The 18,857-nt window shown below is 36.0% G+C and overlaps 2 protein-coding genes across 7 annotated transcripts; one reads left to right on the top strand and one right to left on the bottom strand.

The window, feature by feature from the left end:
* Nucleotides 1-5,243: 5,243 nt before the first annotated feature.
* LOC109007778 lies at nucleotides 5,244-7,675 on the top strand. 4 transcript variants are annotated; one of them, XM_018987618.2, is made up of 6 exons: nucleotides 5,244-5,363; nucleotides 5,465-5,529; nucleotides 5,903-5,958; nucleotides 6,056-6,175; nucleotides 6,931-7,098; nucleotides 7,181-7,675. In XM_018987618.2, exons 1-6 carry the CDS (start codon nucleotides 5,287-5,289, stop codon nucleotides 7,238-7,240), a joined length of 546 nt encoding a protein of 181 aa, XP_018843163.1. In that variant the 5' UTR covers nucleotides 5,244-5,286; the 3' UTR covers nucleotides 7,241-7,675. The 4 variants fall into 4 exon arrangements, with proteins under 4 accessions (XP_018843163.1, XP_018843162.1, XP_018843165.1 ...); XM_018987617.2 differs by having other exon boundaries at nucleotides 6,050-6,175; XM_018987620.2 differs by having other exon boundaries at nucleotides 6,050-6,175; nucleotides 7,222-7,674.
* A 631-nt stretch (nucleotides 7,676-8,306) lies between these two features.
* On the bottom strand, nucleotides 8,307-18,627 carry LOC109007779 (proline--tRNA ligase, cytoplasmic-like). Of its 3 annotated transcripts, XM_018987624.2 has the most exons (14): nucleotides 18,419-18,529; nucleotides 17,790-17,828; nucleotides 17,435-17,486; nucleotides 17,164-17,249; nucleotides 12,961-13,053; nucleotides 12,599-12,715; nucleotides 11,944-12,131; nucleotides 11,574-11,640; nucleotides 10,634-10,756; nucleotides 10,365-10,517; nucleotides 9,793-10,077; nucleotides 9,435-9,653; nucleotides 8,893-8,986; nucleotides 8,307-8,559 (listed from the first exon to the last, which is right to left on the bottom strand). In XM_018987624.2, the coding sequence occupies exons 3-14, from the start codon at nucleotides 17,478-17,480 to the stop codon at nucleotides 8,495-8,497; spliced, it is 1,536 nt and encodes a 511-aa protein (XP_018843169.1). In that variant the 5' UTR covers nucleotides 17,481-17,486; nucleotides 17,790-17,828; nucleotides 18,419-18,529; the 3' UTR covers nucleotides 8,307-8,494. The 3 variants fall into 3 exon arrangements, with proteins under 3 accessions (XP_018843169.1, XP_018843166.1, XP_018843167.1); XM_018987621.2 differs by lacking the exon at nucleotides 17,790-17,828 and having other exon boundaries at nucleotides 17,435-17,523; nucleotides 18,419-18,627; XM_018987622.2 differs by lacking the exon at nucleotides 17,790-17,828 and having other exon boundaries at nucleotides 18,419-18,600.
* Between the last annotated feature and the right edge of the window lie 230 nt (nucleotides 18,628-18,857).

The raw sequence follows: 18,857 nt of genomic DNA, 5'->3' as shown, positions 1-18,857 counted from the left end.
AAAAAACTACATTGACAAATAAAATAGGTGGATTGAGGAATTAGAGAAAGGAGATGGAGAAGGAGAAGGAGGACCTCCTCCTCAGACAAAAATAAGAGCTGGAACAGTAGAAATCATAGTAAATATTAATTATTAATGACATTATATTTTGATTAGAATGAAAATAACATGCAACAACACTTCACAACTATCTAGTGTTATTCACTCATTGGTGACTGTATGTACGATACGACACCTTCAAACAACACAATCAAATCACATGAAAAAGCGCGTCTCTTAAATCCTTGCTAATTTATGCGCACAGTCAAACTGATGGGATCATCTTTTTGTCTCCATGTCAAGTATTCTTTAACTCATTCTCTTGATAAGGTTATATTACGAACATAAATAATTTAGTCATAAGAATATTCTATAAAAAACAAATTTATAAATTATAAAAAATAAATAAATTTATAAATTGATGTAATTTAATATAATGCGTTAAATTATAAATTTATTTTCATTGTACAATAAACTTAACGTATCATTTGAAACTTCGTAAATTTATAAATTTACTTTTATAGAATCTTGTCATAAGAGTAGCACTTCTCTATTATAAAAATCCAAAAACTAAAGAAAAAAGAGTTCTATTATTTAATAACCGCTTAGCGTAGTATCAAAACATCTATAAAAAAAAACCTTATAACATAAATTATCATTACATCAAAAATGTGTTTTGTGCGACAATAAATAGATTTACAAAAATTCTACTTATAATTGACCTAGGGAACCCCTGTGTCACCGTGTCCTATGTGACATTTCAAAACGACATCTTTTTTAATTTAATTCCAACGAAGATGAAGTGGCTTTCATCCCCTCCATCCCAATAGAAAGTTAGAAACCCTCATCATGAAGTGGATTATCTTCGTTTTATTCATTCCCATCGTCTTCCCCGTGAAGCTAACCTCCATCGCCATCCCCCTACGAAACCAGCCTCCATTCAATCGTAACCCTCTTCTCTGTCCCCGTCGACTTCATCTTCTACACGAAGCCAGTGGGTCTTCGTCTTCTCCTCGAACCCAAGAGCCACAAACCCATGAACTAGAGTCATGAATGACTACGATGCCAAGACGAAGGCTGGTTGGTGGCTCCTAATAGTGGGTTCAAGTTACAGAAGGAAGGGGCTTCGGCTTGGGGCATCTCCATGGGGCTCACGACTTTGGTGATCTATGGGTGAAGGCGACAATGGGGCTAGACATCTGGCAGTGCCGAAGGCAGTGGTTGATGGCTGGTGATTGCGGTTATGGGTGGTGGCCAAGAACGACAGAAATAGAGATGGAGAAACCGAGAGAGAGAGGGTTTGCTGTCGTGTGTGGGGTGGTTGGCATGATGGAACCGGTGAGGCTTCCTTGCTACCATTCAAGGTGGTAGAGATGTTGCAGTGCTATGGCGGATGACAAAGAGTTCCATTTGTACAGGGATGCAGACATCTTGGGCACTCTTCATGGTTGATTCGTTTTTTGGATGTAATGAGATTCTGCTTTAAAGGAAGAAATTATGCTTAGGAGTAGGAGAAGTTTGATTTCAATGGATGTAAACCGATTAGTTATTGGAGTTATTCCTCTAAGTTTGATTTTTATTTTTAGTTCTATGTAATGTTTAAACCCGAGTTCAATGATGGGAGTATGAATTGTTTTGCTTCAAATGTTTGAAGATCATTCACAAATTATCATTTTTTATTTGTTGTAATTGTTTTTCATTCTTGTTTGTGAGTTTTTTTTTTATGAGTAATGGAATACTTTTAATTGAGTATAAAAGAAAAGAGAGAACTGTTTGAGAAGATCGGAAAATGAAAGGAGAGAGAAAAAAAGGAGAAAGTGAGATCTAATTATTTCAAACGGTTACGCAAAAAGTTACACACATCGATTATAAGTTGCATTTCTGAAAGATTTATTAAATGCTAAATTTATCCTTTTTCAAATAAAAGAATCTGAGCACACCCCCAGCCCTGTAAGAAAAGCAGTGATTGGTGCATATAATTACAAAAAGCAGTCTGTACAAAATGGCGTTGAGCATTAATTGCGAAGGTGGGAGTGGTAAGAGCAAATTTCAAGCAAATTAGGAAAATATGTCCAAAAAGATGGGGACATGGGCCAAGGTTTAGGCCGGAGAAGGGGAGATATAAAGGAAGTGACGTCCTATTAGTCTCTGGTCAGTCTTATAAAAAAATATATAAATAAAGCAGAGGTAAGGTTTCCAAAGTCAGGTATCCAATGCTCTGAAATGCAGCCGTTGATCAAACTCAACCCAATTACTGTTGGGTGTGTAGTCTGTAAAGCACAGCATACGACTGTCCAACATCATGTTCGGTCCGCATGCATCTGATCACAGAGCATGCTTTCTGGGACAAATTAACATCTGCGGTTTGCCTAATCCTACACTATTTATTTAGTGATTATTTACCAGTTTACTTTCCTCCATCATCATTAGATTGTTTCCCAAATCTCTTCACTAGATTTTGGTTTTGTATGATTGTGTTTGTCTCCTTTGGGGGAGAATGAGAAATGAAAAAAAATATAAAATTTCAAATTTTATATATGCTTATCATTTTTATTTACATAACAAATAACAATATGTTCGTATTATGTGTTGGCTGTTGATACATAGAAAATTATAAAATTTGAAATTTGAATTTAAAAGAAAAAATTATCTCAAATTTCTGTCTGAATTTGAGAGAACGATAGTATTAAATGTTCAATAAATATTATAAAAGAGGTCTTAATTCATAGAAAATACATATAAAAAAAAATAGCAACTCTATTTTAGTAAAAACATCTACAAAAATATGGGGTTGTAAATATATTATTTTTACCCCCTTTAATGCTGTTAAAATTGAGTGTTGAGAGTGATATTCGTTGTATTTTTGGTAGTAGGACCAATGAACATGGAAGTCACATGGCCAAAGGGAAAGAGACATTAGTGGTAGCGTGGTAGGCAGACTTGCTGCAATCATCAATCTTAAGATGCCCTTTTGTTTTAGTAAAAAGAAGAGACAAAGTTAACAAATATATAACCTTTAAAAATATGAAATTATCCCTAGAATTTCTCAAAAGGGAAATATTTTTTTTTTTTTTATTTTAACCTAATTTTTTGATGGGTTGGAAATGATTATCAAAATTGATGGAATGGCCAAACAAGTAAATTAAAGAGATGAGAGGCATAAATTAAGTTGTTTTTGTTCAATATAGCTAAATCAGGAACAAATTAATTAGTTGCAATTACATAAATAGGATATCTTCTCTTTGCCCTTTTCCTATTAATTGTGAGATGCAATGCAACCTGACAACCAGAACAAGCCATATTGTCTTGGAAAGAAACACAAGACCATGCCAACAACATGCATGGGCCATAATGCACGACACCAAACACCACCAACTCACTTGTCTCTAGCATATAAATAACAGCCAATAATAGATCAAAGGAAAGCATCACTATCTCCTGCATGTGCTGGAAAACCCAAATTAACATGAAACCAGCTTTCAGCAAGAAATTATAATAAGCTGCATAAATGCATCTCCGACTGTGGGGGGCGCATTTATAGTGGGAGACACATGCATGGGGTCGTTACTTACTTGGTATTTGGTAACATAGCGTGCTGTTTCTTCAAGTGCAAGAGCAAAGAAAAAAAAAAAAGCACCCACTACCATCTTTTATCACTATGAGAATCAACACTTTGGAGACAGCAATGAAAACACAACACATGAAATGAAATAATTTATTTTTACTTTGTATTCTTAAAATTACTAAGGATTTTGCACCTTAAACTACCAGTTATGACTGTGCTAAATCATTTATTTTTATTATTTCATTTCCATGTTTATAATTTCATTGGAATGCAATGAGTTTAATAGTTGAAAAATAATATTTATAATCATAGAGTGTATAAACGATGCATACTTTTTTGAAAAAAATTCAAAAATAAATTTTATTTTTTTTCAAAAGAAATGTATAACGCTTAAATAACTTATAACTGTATCAAATATTATTTTTAATAGTTTGAGGTATAAGATATAAAATTTTCGATAATTTAAAATCACAACGCGCGTGCGTACTTTTCGAGAGGGATGGATAGCGAATTTGGCACATGGGTGATGCCTTGGAGAAAGAAAAGTGATAGTAGAATTGGCTTCAAATTGTCAAATCCCATTGCCTTTTAGTGAAGAAGGACGTTGCTTAATGGTATTAAACGTCCTTATTGACCTCTTCCTAAGTTGTTAGAATGCTAAATATACGTCAAATTTGATTAAATATGTGCATGAACATCATGTACGTGTATTGTTAATAGAGGTGGTGACCACATGATTTCGTTTTCAGCCTTTTTATATGGTCACAAATCATCCCCATGACCCAACCACATGTACAAACATAACTTGTTTTTGGATCCACCTGTCTGTCTGTCTGTGTGTGTATTAGTTTATGTATTGTTTTGGTTGGACCCGAGAAAGTCCGGAGGAGGACCACCTCTTGTTCAAGTATTTAATATGGAGGTGTCTCATTTTTTGTAGTTTCCAACATTTCCATGGACTTCAGTCTTCATTATAACTTCGGAAAAAGGATGATTACAAAGCTATACTGCTATATTTATTTGGAATTTTGGCTGCCATGGCAGTATGCATTAATTTGGTGCTGTTGTACTCTTTTTCAATCACTATTCATTACCGCTTATTTATATAACACAAGGATTTACGTGATTCAATAACGATGATATTCACATTAGGGTTAAAAGGTTTTAAGATAAATCGCAAGTTTTTAGGAATATAAAATAAGCTTATAATCAAATCTAATTTGTTGGATTTCCTGTTCTATATGCCACTCTTCTATCTTCATCTCATTTTTTTTTTTAAAAAAAACACATCTGTGTAAAAATAAGAAACTTTATTAATTTATTAAAAATTATATTTACAGTCATAAAATGTGCGAGCGTTGTACACTCCTTTTGAAAAAAGTGAGTAAAAATAGGCTCATATGAATAAATTAATTTTTTAATATTAGATTTCATTCTTTTTTAAAAGAAATGCACGAAACTTACACAACGCATAACTGTATCTAATATTAATCTTAACTCATATTGCTTTTTATTTCAACTAACCAAACAGAGGTTATGACACAAGAGACCCAGATTTGCCATATGAAACCTGAATGGGCTTCAAGCTGGACCCCCGGGCACTTGGACCCATAATACGGATTATAATTTCTGGGAGCTTTTCTTCAAGCACTTAGCGGGCAAAGCAGAGATTGAAGGCGACCATGCCAAGTAGAAAGAAAGCTTCTAAAAAACACGCAACTATCTCGAAAGCAAGCTTTGTTCCTCCTCAAGAGCAAGAGTACGTGAGATTTACTATTGTGGGTGCTTTTCTAATCAGTTTTTTTTTCCTTTGGATCCTGAACAATATGTTATATTTTTGTGAATAAATTTTATTTGTAGTTACTATGAAGGGGAACGTCTTGCTTCTCTTCTCAAATCGGTTCGGAGATTAAACTTCAATCCCAGTATAGATAAATTCTATTTTTTTCATCTTTGGAATTTAATTTTGTTTCACTTGTTAATGGTACCCGTACCATATACCCTGTTCTCGTGCTTCAATTTATCTTCCATTGGCGTACGTTACAAACTTTATGTCGCCACATATCTATTTGAACTGTTTTTTAATATTTTCCTTTATTTGTATTCATTATTGTGTTTTATTCTAAAAGTTGCCGGTTGGGCCTGACTCCCAAAAGTGTTTGTGTTCAGATTGGCTGTATCAAATTTACTCGGTTATGATTTTGGCTGATCTATTCAACTTGTTACTTCTCATTTAGTCTGTGAACTCAGATTCTCATTCATGATTATATGACTATTATCATTAATGTCATTCTACAGGGAGATCAGCAAGACTCCGGGATGGGAACTCCTTACCTGAAAAAATATGGTTCAAGGTTTTTCTTACCCATGTTTTGATTTTGTGTTCCGTGAAATCATGATTGACTCAAAGTCAATCTATGTTTGATACATGTGTATTTTTTTTAGCAACAGTTCTCAATTGGGGTCAATGATGTCACTCGTGTCCTTGAACGGATGCCACCAATTGCTCAAGTGAGAAGCTCAACTCAACAGCCCCATTCAATTTGCAGCAATCATATGGACCAGCTTCAGGTTAGTGTCCTTTTGTTAGGGTCTCATGTTGAAATTGCGTGCGGATAAAACATTGTTGAACCCAAACTTATAGACATAAACCTATTCCTAAATTCATTCTCAAATATATCATATCAAGACCTTATTTAAATATTTCTGTGTTGTTTATCACCTCAACATGTCCCTTTGATTTATTTTATTATTCTTGTGTGAGATAATTCCTTCAACCTGCTGCTGTAGCATAATGGGGATAGCTTTCATAAAAAAAAAAAACCTGCTTCTGTAGCCGTCACTCTCCATGTGCATTACAAACTTGAGAATGCATATTTCTGTTCCACTGTGTAGACAAGAACTTCATTTTTTTGATCAGTAAAGAAGAATGTTATTGCTAAGAAAAGTAGGCATAGCCCAAGTACATGGGACATATAGAAGAGCAACACCAATGCATGATTGTCTAAAGATACAAGAAAGTCATGAGTATTCATGCCATTAAAATCTATTACAATCGATCAATGGAATGTAGACAAGAACTTCATAATAAGAGGAAGCTGAACAATTCTACAAATATGGACGGTTATGACAGGAGAACATTTTTTTTTAGACTAGAACGGGAGAAGAAAATTTAATTATGGGGAAGTGAACAATATATTTCATTTTCACCTTAATGGTGGCTATATCTTTCAAGGAGTGATTATGTTCATTGAGTTCTGTCAGTAGTTCACCATAGTTGATTTCTTGGTCCAACATAGGTAACCAATCCCATTTTGAGTTTTTAGGTTGTATTGTTGGCTTCTGATTGCAACCCTTGGTGGCTGACAAAGCATCTTCCAATCTTGGCATCATCAAGGAGCGTTCCACTGATCCTTGTCAAAGATAAGAAAGGAGGCTCGTTGAGGTTGGGTGAACTTTTTAAACTCAGAACAGCAATGGCGATTGGAGTGAAGGTAAATGTTACTAGTACAGGGTAGACATCTTATTTTTCTTGTTTATGTACGTTGATCTTGTTAAAATTATATATTTTTCTAGTCTCTCACAAAATACAGGCTAAAGGAAATGCCATTAACCAGCTTTTTGAGAAAATGGTGAAGAAATAAATCATGGAACCAATTGCATCAACACAATTGCAATGCCTGATGCACCATGTCAGTGGCATGTACGATGAACAGTCATGAAAGGAGTTTGAACCCATGGCAGAAAGGGAGGGATGGAAAGGCTGCTGTCCAGAAGCAGTTGCTTGAGACCAACTCGCACATCTTATTGGTCGTGTGAGTTTGATAGCTTCTTTCAAGACCCTGAATAATGATATATCAAATTTTTGCAATGGTTCACTCCGTCTACATGCCTCAGGATATGTCAAGATCTTTGGGAATGTTTTTTTAATTGATCTTATGGTTTTATTTATGTTCTCGTAATTGTTTTAGTATACAAGTCCTTGTAAATAAGGGGAATTCATGAAATATTTTAGGAGTAATTACACTCTTCAACTATATATTATTTGAAAAATGATTTGTATAGTCCAAAGATATACAAACAGCATGTAATCCCTTTAAAAAAAAATTCATGCAAAAAATTCATATAATTTTCATACCAAAAAAATTCTAAAGGCTTCCACGCCTTAAAACTGTATATAATACTCAAATTACACTTTTCAATTTGCACCATAAAATACAGGTGATTTAATTTGCATCTTGACCTACCAATAGGTACCGCTTTCTATCTTCCATTTAGATGCTACAGTAATGAAGGGCTCGTTCAACTCAACATCATCATTATTTTTTATATCTATTTTATTCATAATAATCAAAACAACTCGAATTTAAAACATGAGTTATAAGCAAAAATAAGAAAATATACTAACTCCGTTTTAAGAAAAATGGATAGATGGAAAGATCGAAAGATGTATCCACACATGTAATCCTACGCAGAACAAGTTTCAAGCAAATGGAGAACCAAATTCATCAGGTCTTTCCTTGTAGATACATAATCACAAGATAAAAGAAATTGTGGGAAGAACTGAAATTATTTGGGGATTCGCACCCAAGGTCACTAGATAACGCCCAGAGACTTGTAACCAAAAAAACGAGAACAGATAACTGCACGAGATCAAACCTCCACATAGAAACATATAATTAAGAGATCAACAAAATGCCTATTTCAAGCAGGAACCACACAACAAATTGATTAATAAGTATTAATAATAAAAACCATGTACGGTGTATCCTTGTATGTCTATGGAAATTAATGTCCCTTTTTGGTTCCTTAGAATAATTCTTCACTCCTTGGCATGTCTATAAGATTGCGAAACATCAAAAGAAGAGAATCGAGACAAAACCAAATAATCTAGTAACTCCGGCCCCAGTAGGTCCACTTTTTTGCAGGCTTTCCCGAAGCAAAGCATTTAGTACCTGTGAAAAATTACCCAACATAAAAGACCTTAAAAGCAATATTCCATAAGACATGCAATCCAAAACGAAATCATATCATGAATCAGATAAATCATTCGGTGCACATAGATGTCTCCGGGGAATTTGTTCATTCAATGGCAAGATGTTGCGTCATCCTACACTGTCACAGACATAAGCGAGAACATTCACAGGGAATAGCCAGTATAAAAAAAATTCTGGAAAATCTACACTTAGTTAACCTCTGGCAGCGTCAAATTCTGCTTGGTTCATTTTAAATACCATATCATTGAATGAACATGCAACCCTGACATGAAACATATAGGGGGTGGGTACCTTCTGGGAGCTCTGGCTGGTCAAATGGGGAACAAAGGCTCTTAGCTGCTCCCATCTCACCTTTTGTCCTTGCTTTCACATCTTTTTCCACTTCCTTCAAGAATTGCACAACAAATAAACCATGTTCAAAGAAATTTAAAAAAAGCACAAAAAGGAAAAGAGATGAGGAAAAAGGAAGTTCAAGTACTGTTTGCAGCCTCTTGAGAGAACATTCCCTCTATGCATGAAAAAACGTAACTTACGATAAAAATTTGCACAGTGAGCAATATGAAAGCAAAAGCTAAAAGAAATACATTCAAGTATTTACATAAGGGTAAATACCCATTGAAGATTTTGAACTTATACATTATTTAAAATGCAAAAAATCAATGGAAAATCTTGCTTTTTTTTAATGACCATAGCATTGTAACAATTTCACTGCTTTAAATTTGAAAAAAGCCATGGATTAATGGCTCCCTACAATCAACGGAAAATCTTGTGATACCAAGTGGCAAATAAAACTATATAGGCAAGTGCATAACTTGGGGAATTCAATATTATACCTCCTCATCACACCAAGGAGCTAAGATCAATTTCCTTTGGCCAAGTGCTTCCACAAATTCATCCCAAGTGTTTACAGTCTGAAGGCATGCCTCTCGCTTTTGTTTTGCAACATCAAACAGACTATGTTGAATTTTATCTAGCATTTCTTTCACCTGCTCAACCAAGCTGGCCCTAGGGATATCTATTTTTGATGAATTGTCACGGCGAACAGCACGTACCTGTGAATAAATTCAAGGTTCATTCTCTGGTTATTCAACTGTTGAATAAAAAACATAAGACAGTAGGTGCTGCCAATGAGATATGGAATAAACCCGGAAGCAAGTAACAAAGTCGAAAAATAAAGATAGGCTAGCTGACCTGATTATTAGCCAAGTCTTTTGGCCCAATTTCAATTCTTAGAGGAACGCCTTTCATTTCCCAATTGGAGTACTTCCAACCAGGAGAATAGTTATCTCTAAAGTCTGCCTTAGCACGAATACCTGCCTCAGACAAGGCATCCACCGTGGCAGAACAGGCATCAAAAATTCCCTTAGTATCAGCATCTTTATATGGCACAGGAATTACAATAACCTGGACCGATGCTACTTTAGGTGGTAGCACCAAGCCTTTATCATCCCCATGAACCATTACCATCACACCAATCTGAACATAACCAGTAATATTTTTAAAAGAAGGGAAAAAAGGGATCAATCTGTATCAACAGAATGGCAGATGTCTGCAAAAATGCATGCTAATGTGCAAATACACCATTCCAACCCCCATCTAATAACCACCAACACCCCCAAAAAAAAAAACCATAAAAGTCAAAAAGTAACTGGAAACCAGGCATGTTCCTTTTTTTTAATTTCCTTTTCTACTGCCAAGGAAATATACGGGCTGATTAATTATAACTGTTCAACAAAAATAGTTAATAAATGTCAAAAAATTACCGTTCGAGTGCTATAGGCCCATGAATTCTGCCAGACCATACCCTTCTCTCCCTTTTCATCTTCAAAGTTTATCTCAAACATTTTTGCAAAATTTTGACCCAAACAATGTGAAGTTGCACCTTGTATACCACGTCCATTGTTTGGAATAAATGCCTGACATACAGTACACAGGACATATTTGAAAAAAAACAAGTTTCAGCACCAAGTGTTCAATCTCTGTCAAATAAGACAGAGGATCAATTAAACGTGCACATTTAGTTATCATAAACCTCAACACTAGTGGTGTATAGTCCGCCAGCGAATTTCTCCAATTCACTCTTCTTTCCCTTCACAACAGGAATAGCCAAGAATTCTTCATATATTCGTCTATAAAGCTCCAAAATATCTAGCACCTGAAATAGGAGAGATACTAAACCGATGATATTTGTAAACTATGGCACCCATGCGCCCCTGTTCTAATGTAAAAATGAAAGATAAGAATCGCCTTTTCATGGGGGGGAAAGAAGAAAAAAAATTGGCTGACAGGAGTGTGAAAACATATAGCACAGACATACTAGCCTTTTTAAAAAATATATATTTTTTGGTGATAATGAATCAGAAGGGTGTCACACGCTTGTTGCAATTATAACATCTGATGGTAGTATGAAGACACAAATAAGTTCAACTTTTTCTTAAAACAAGTGCTACTGTAATCTTTTTGTTCTTCATTTATTTTCATTATGCAGAATAAGCAAAGATTTCATATCCTGAAATGCTTATATATTAATAGTTTTATTATCTGGAGCTTCTTATCTATTGAATTTCTGAAATACAGAATTTGGTTCGTAGTGGTAGCAAACAACTTGACATGATTGTGAAGACAACTGCAATAATTAGTTCATAATCAACTGCAAAAGTGTGAAGTAAACAAAAGACCACAAATGTAGGATAGTTGAATACAAGAACATCATGCGGTGCACAATGCAACGGAAGATATTAGATGAAGAAAAAAATTGAGAAACTCCTAATTATACAGGACGGCGAGTGCCACTTCTGGTATCAATGAGAAGATAAGATACTGCAGCTTATAACTTGGGATGAAAGTGCATATCAACAATTAAGAGGAAAAAAAGCTACCAACCAGTCTCTTGCTTTTCCATTAATTTCAAAAGAAAGACTCGGGATAAAATTTTGGGGATACATCACAATCCAAAGAGCGGAGTTTCATACCTCTGCTTCTGCCTCTGCTTTTGTTGCAAAAGCAGTATGCCCTTCCTGCCAAAGAAACTCGCGACTCCTGCAACCAGAAACACATGCAACCTATTACTATAATTGATTCTAGATAAATCAATAGGTCCTCTTCAAACAGTCATCCAACTTGAAAGAAGGTTATTCAGCTGATAAAAACTTAACAGCAGTGATGGGATGATGTGAAAAAAAAAAATCCTAATGATTTCCTTGTGTCTGTTTCTATTTTTACCCATACAAAAAACGTCATCCCATCTCCATTTCAGGAACCAATGCATGCCAGCAACATGGTTGAATGAATTCCAAATTTCCAATACAAGTAAAAAAGAAGAAAAAAACAGAAATCAACTACCTGATAAATGGTGTGGGATTGCTGAATTCCCATCGCACAACATTACACCATTGATTAAGTTTCAATGGCAAGTCACGGTGTCCCCTAATCCACTTGGAATAATAGGGATACATGACTGTCTCACTGGTTGGGCGAATGGCTATAGGCACTTCCAAATCAGACTCCCCAGATTTTGTCACCCACGCGACCTAAGCAAACCCAAGAACCAATGTGGTTGGCAACCTTCTCTTTTAATAAATTGAATTCTCATGAAAACAATCGGATTTCAAAAATTATCAGGGAATAAAATATTTCCATCAACGAAGAACCATCGACATAAAATAGTTTAAGCCCTTTCCCCAGTTTAACAAAAAAGTACATATATATGAACTCTGCACCAATATAGAACGCATATAGTAATAACAAATCCCACAAAAAGAAACAAACAATGAACCAAGTTGTGCTGCACTCTAGATTAGCAGTAATGTCTCCAAGATCAGGAAAAGTACACTTTTAAAAAGAAAAATTTTAAAGAGCATTTCAGTTTCCGATTTACTCTAGTACCGGTGTGTTAATTGGAGCACAAAATAAGTTCCGAATGTTATTGCCAGAATAAAATGAGTGAAGATAAATACCACAATAAAATATTGTGAAAGAAAAATATTTCAAATTTCACCTCAGGAGCAAAACCCTCAACATGATCCTTCTCCTTCTGCAACACGCCAGGAGAAACAAAAAGAGGGAAGTAGCAGTTCTGGATGTTCATTTTCTTTATTTCAGCATCAAAGAATGTCTGCACATATAGATTAATGTAAAATTAATCATACCAGACATTAAATCTGGAAAAGTAAAGCAAAAAAAAAAAGAAAGAGAGAAAAAAGAAAACCACAGCCCCGCAAACAGATGGAAATAACCAGGGGGGTGCTTCAGGTTTATATCCTCAAAACTACCATTTACAGAAATTTCAACAAAGGATGTGAAGTGTCATCTATGTCGAATGAACAACAACAAAGAATTTAAATAGCACTTCAAACTCACTTGCATGATCTCCCAGATCGACATCGCCCATGGCCTCAGTATATAACAGCCTGAGATATCATAGTACTCGATCAATTCAGCATTGACAACCACCTACACCAGCCAATATAGGATTAATTGATAATAAAGGCCTGAACATCAAATATTTCACTAAAGTTTGTTGCCTTTTTTTGGATATGTATACTCAAGTCTGTTCCCTGAACTACATGTATTAAAACCTGGCAGTTTTTCTTAAGAATTCCATGACGAATTGTAATTCTGTGCGGTGATAATACAGGATACATATCAGTTTCTTCACACAATTAAATGCTAAGAGACCTATCCTCTGACAACTGCCTATATTATCCCATCTCTCTTTCAATCTCAAATCACTAAGGCCCTATTTGGATTGCAAGATCATCTCATCTCAACATCCAAACACCACAAACACAAACACTTTTCAATTTCATATCTTCAACTTTTTCATCTAATCATTACAACTTTCCCAAACTTCCAAATAAAACACAAAAAACAATACAACTTTTTCAAATCTCAAAACAAAATTAATATTAAAAAATTATATTCTAACAATATTTTAACTTTATAATATTTTTATTCAACTTTTTTTTCTCCTTTCCCAAAACCCCATAAAACATCTTAGTTCAAACCATTTCATTACTATCCACAAACCATTTCACTATCATTCACAGATCATCTCATCTCATATGCAGGTTTTCAATGAATTTTACTTTCTTCAAAAGTTTGAAAAATCCCTAAATGCGACCTTTATTGCTCTCATTCCTAAGAAACACGGGGCTTTGACAATTGAAGACTTTCAGCCTATAAGCCTGGTTAGCAGTGTTTATAAGATTATCTCGAAGGTTCTTGCTAACAGGCTTAGTCCGGTGTTGGAACAAATTATCTCCAAGTCTCATAATGCATTTATTCGTGGGAGACAAATTCTTGACTCAGTACTCATTGCAAATGAGTGTTTGGACCACAGATTACGAGAGGGAGGTTCAGGTGTGCTGTGCAAGCTTGATATGGAGAAGGCATATGATCACGTAAACTAGGAGTTTCCATTATACTCACTTGAGAGATGTGGTTTTGGGGATAGGCGGATTTCATGGATGTGTCATTTCATGGATGCGTCATTGTATTTCAACTACCCGATTCTCAGTTCTGGTTAACGGCACACAGGCTGGATTCTTTGACAATTCACGGGGTCTGCGGTAGGGAGATCCTCTATCTCCTCTTCTTTTTGTTATAGTTATAGAGATTTTAAGTAGGATGGTGCAGACTGCTGTTGGGGGAGGGTTTTTATCTAGCTTTCAGGTGGGCAATGGTTCTGGTAGTCCTACTATCATTTCACATCACGTTAGTTTTTTGTGAAGCGAATAGAAGCCAGATCCAAACTCTACGAGCATTGTTACTCTGCTTTGAAGCAGTGTCAAGGCTAAAGGTAAATCTGGGCAAATCTGAAATGGTTCCTATGGGTGTGGTCTCTAATATCTATAGTTTAGCAAGCCTTCTGGATTGTAAGGTTTCTTCTTTCCCGATGAAATATCTGGGCCTTCAGTTGGGAGCAACTTTCAAGAATAGAGTTATATGGGATGGGGTAGTGGAGAAGATAGATAATAGGTTGGCAGGTTGGAAACGAGTGTATTTATCAAAAGGGGGTTGTCTCACTCTTATCAAGAGTACTCTCACTAACCTCCCTACTTATTTTTTATTTTTATTTCCTATGCATGTAGGGGTGATGAACAGAATGGAGAAACTCTTTAGAGCGTTCTTATGGGGGGGCATGGGGGAGGAGAAAAAATTTCATTTAGTGAGTTGGAAGACTGCATGTGGCTCAGTTGTGAATGGGGGGTTGGGTGTATGTAACTTGAAAACCTTTAATAAAGCTTTACTAGGAAAATGGCTTTGGGGATATCATTTGAATGGGGGATCATTGTGGAAGGATATTATTGATGCTAGATATGGTATTGGATACTCGGCTGCGTTTGGGGGATGGTAGTAGGATTAATTTCTGGCAAGATGTGTGGTTGAGAGACATGGCCTTGAAGGATGCTTATCCTATGATTTTTAGAATTGCACGGGAAAAAGAAGCTATGGTGGCCGATTTGCGGGTTATTAATCAAGGTTCACAGGAGTGGAACATCAGCCTTACTCAAGATGCACATGACTGGGAAGTGACGGTGCTGGTGGAATTTCTGAATATGTTGTACAACATTTCTATTGCTGTCACAACGGAAGATATGATGGAATGGCGATATTCTAGAAAAGGAAAATTCTCGGTATGCTCTTTTTATGACTCTATTACTATGCATCAAAGGCATAATTTCCCTTGGAAGAATATATGGAGGACTAAAGCACCTACAAAGGCTGCATTTTTTGTCTGGACGGCAGCTCTAGGGAAGATCATGACCATTGAGAATCTTAGAAGACATGGCCTTATTATTACGGACTGGTGCTGTTTGTGCAGAAATAGTGGTGAAACGGTGGACCATTTACTTTTACACTGTGAGTTTGCCCAAGATATTTGGACTTATTTTCTCAGTAGAATGGGTATAGCATGGGTGATGCCAGGTAGGGTGGTTGATTTGTTAGCAAGCTGGAGAGGGATCACAAGGACACCACAGATTGCAACCGTGTGGAAGATGGTTCCTATATGTATTTGGAATGAAAGAAACAAGAGATTTTTTGAGGACCATAAACGTTCCTTGGAAGAGTTTAGGAGTTTTTTCTGGAAGACTTTGTTTTTGTGGGCCATTGCTCTTGATTGGAATGGTCGCAGCTTCCATGATTTCCTTGTAACTGTTCCTAGTGCTTAAATAGGTATAATCACATGTATACTTCTAGTGTACCTGGGCTATGCCTACTTTTATTAATGAAATAACTTATTACTTATCAAAAAAAAAAGATATGGTATTGGGCTGGTGGTTGGTGCTCTAATGAAGTGAGAGGGGGGTATGGTGTTGGATTATGGAAGTATATAAGGAAGGGGTGGCCATACTTTGCAAATCAAATTCGTTTTGTAGTTGGTGAGGGCAATCGAATCAGATTTTGGCGAGATGTGTGGTGTGGAGAACAGGCATTAGAAAGGGTTTTTCCGGCTCTATACCGTATTGCAGCTAATAAGGAGGCCTCAGTGGCGGATGTGAGGTTATTTTCTCATGGTACGCACCAGTGGAATATTCTGTTTAATAGGGATTTCCATGATTGGGAATTACCTAGTGTCTCAGTTTTTTTTCAGCTTATTATATTCCATGGAGATTCCTATGGCACAACGAGATAGCTTGAAGTGGAGGTCTAATAATCACAAGATACGTACAGTCAAGGCGTATTATAGCATCTTGACTACACATCTTGATAATACTCTGTTCCCAAGGAAGAATATTTGGAGAGCTCGTGTGCCTTCTAAAGTAGCTTTTTTTGTTTGGAATGCTGCTCTTGGGAAGATATTGACCACGGACAATTTGAGAAAGAGAGGTTGTGTATTGGTGGATTGGTGCTACATGTGTAAAAAGAATGGAGAATCCGTGGACCATCTCTTATTACACTGTGAGGTAACAAGGGTGTTGTGGAATGAGATCTTTCAAAGGGTTGATGTTGCTTGGGTTATGCCTTGGAGGGTGGACCGGGTGGTGGATTTGTTGGGTTGTTGGACAAAGTTGCAAGGCTGTCAACAAGTGGCTGCAGTGTGGAAGATGATTTCGTTGTGCATTATGTGGTGTACTTGGATGGAAAGGAATGCGAGGTGCTTTGAAGATAAGGAACGCACAATGACCGAGTTGAAGAATTTTTTTCTCCACACTCTAATGTGTTAGTTTTCCACTATTGTTTTGCATGGGGACAATATTCATGATTTCTTGTCTTTAATTTATCGTTCTTAGAATGCATTTAGGAGCACTTACGTATACTTTCAGTGTAAAAGGGCTATACCTTTTTCATTCATATATATAATATCTATCTTTTATTGATAAAAAAAAAAAAAAAAAAGACTATCCAAACAAGGCCTAAATCATTGTGAAATATATCCTAAAGAGAAAGGATTCAATCATGATGATATGATTTTCTATAAGTAATCATGACGAGATCATTCCCCTACTAATTTATACTTTGACTAGAGAATCATCATCAAATATGTAAAGGGAGACAACTTAATATTACAGTATTATGATATATATTGAAATGAGATAATGGAATTGTATGTTAGACCTCTGAATACCACTCCCCAAAATTATCATCCTTCCGATTGGTTATTCCCAAACCAGTCTCCTTCTTCACCTCCTTCTTCTTTCCCCCTGTAAAATCAATTAAGCAGCATCAGACACTCGAACAAGCGGAGGATGACTTCTCAAAACGGTCAGAAGTATATGTGAATGCACATAAGGAAGCATGTGCATACACAGGATCAGGCAAAAGTAGCCCGCTACAACATAAATAGCATCAGGAAAACTAGCACCATACAATGGGGAAAAACACTCACCACTGCTCGCTTTAGCATTAGACTTTTTCGTGTCACCACCAGCCATGTCCTCCTGAGCACAATACCCAATGATTATCAAGCAAAAATATCTGGAGCAAAGGTTTTGAAACCAAATCAAAATGTGATGCATATGATATTTATAAGCATCACTAAAAAAGTCCCCAAGTACCATGCTCAAAATTTCAAAACACCACGACACTAGCAGATATGTGCATCAGCGGGTCATTCTAAAATGGTCAGTAAAATCATCCTAAAATGGTCATTAAAGTAAGCCGTTCTAAAATGGTCAGTAAATTAAGGTCTTTCTACAATGGTGAGTAAATTAATACACATAACGTAGTTTTATGAGTAATACCGTGGATCAAGATTAAGACTTCACTGCACCATAGAGGTCCTAGCATGTGAAGAGAAGTAGAGTATATAAGGAAGGGGTTTCCTCGTACCTTCATCTAATCAAGAAACAAAATTCCTTTTAATTTTGAACGAAATGTGCAAAACATTTTGATTTTAACAGTTATTGAGACAAGACATGCTGGGAATCTCCAAGCTCCATGGTTTTGGTTGACTAGCTCAATGGCTTTCATACCGTCTGTTGTGAGTAAATAACAACTGAATATAAAATGTATACGCACAACTTTTGGCAGCGAGAATTCAATTCAATCTCAAAATATCCCTTGACATATACGAAGATTCATCATATTTTATTGTATGTAAAACCAAAAACTAAGTGCTGAATTTTTTATTTTTTAAAAAAGAAGAAAAAGAGAGAGAGTTTTTTTTTTGATAAGTAAGAAAAAGAGAGAGAGTTAAAACCGGAAATGCATTAGATTCTACACAATGGCCCAGTCAAGAAGCGCAAAACCTTAACCATTTCTATAAATCTAATCTATTTACAGAAAGATAAAGCTAACAATGCTCTAATGCAGTAGAAGCAATCATCCAAAAAAATCAGCAATCCAAAGGGTTCGAGGGGTAGACTTCGACCTCCTCTTTTTCTCCAAGAGGTTTCGAGGGACTTGTTCTTTCTTTGGATCTTTCTCTCCACAACGAAAGAAAGAGTAGGAGGAGGCGCGGACACGATGAACCCTAGCGAATGAGCTTGCTGTTGACGCAGTGTGAACGGCAGCAGTAGCAGCTAATTTATTCGAGTCCAATCCAATTCCAGTAGTAACTGACATCGGGTCGGGTTACATTGTCGTGACGAGTTATCATTGTTTGGAATATGGGATTGCGTTGAACCGGTTATGAATCCCAAGGTTCAAGAATTGTTTAATTTTAAAGAAAATGAAATTATGTTTAGGGTGTAATCGGTCTGATTCGATTCAGTTTTGAATATATTTTAAAAACGAATCAGTATATATTGGTTTTGAGATTTGAAAAACTGATACTGTACTGGTATGGGTGTAACGGGTCCGGTCTGGTT

The sequence above is a fragment of the Juglans regia genome, chromosome 11 (assembly GCF_001411555.2).
Source record: "Juglans regia cultivar Chandler chromosome 11, Walnut 2.0, whole genome shotgun sequence".
NCBI classification, from domain to species: domain Eukaryota; kingdom Viridiplantae; phylum Streptophyta; class Magnoliopsida; order Fagales; family Juglandaceae; genus Juglans; species Juglans regia.
The sequence above is the reverse complement of the archived record's forward strand: the minus strand, read 5'-3'. Positions and strand labels throughout refer to the sequence as shown.

Excerpts from the sequence above, each read along its gene's own strand:
- LOC109007778 (XM_018987617.2), top strand. The coding sequence starts at position 5,287 with ATGCCAAGTAGAAAGAAAGCTTCTAAAAAACACGCAACTATCTCGAAA. Across the intron at positions 5,364-5,464 it reads GTTCCTCCTCAAGAGCAAGA|TTACTATGAAGGGGAACGTC; the intron begins GTACGTGAGATT and ends TTTTATTTGTAG. Across the intron at positions 7,099-7,180 it reads CAATGGCGATTGGAGTGAAG|TCTCTCACAAAATACAGGCT; the intron begins GTAAATGTTACT and ends ATATTTTTCTAG.
- LOC109007779 (XM_018987621.2), bottom strand. The coding sequence starts at position 18,612 with ATGTCAGTTACTACTGGAATTGGATTGGACTCGAATAAATTAGCTGCT. Across the intron at positions 9,654-9,792 it reads AAGACTTGGCTAATAATCAG|GTACGTGCTGTTCGCCGTGA; the intron begins GTCAGCTAGCCT and ends ATTTATTCACAG. Across the intron at positions 8,987-9,434 it reads CTCCTTGGTGTGATGAGGAG|GAAGTGGAAAAAGATGTGAA; the intron begins GTATAATATTGA and ends CAATTCTTGAAG.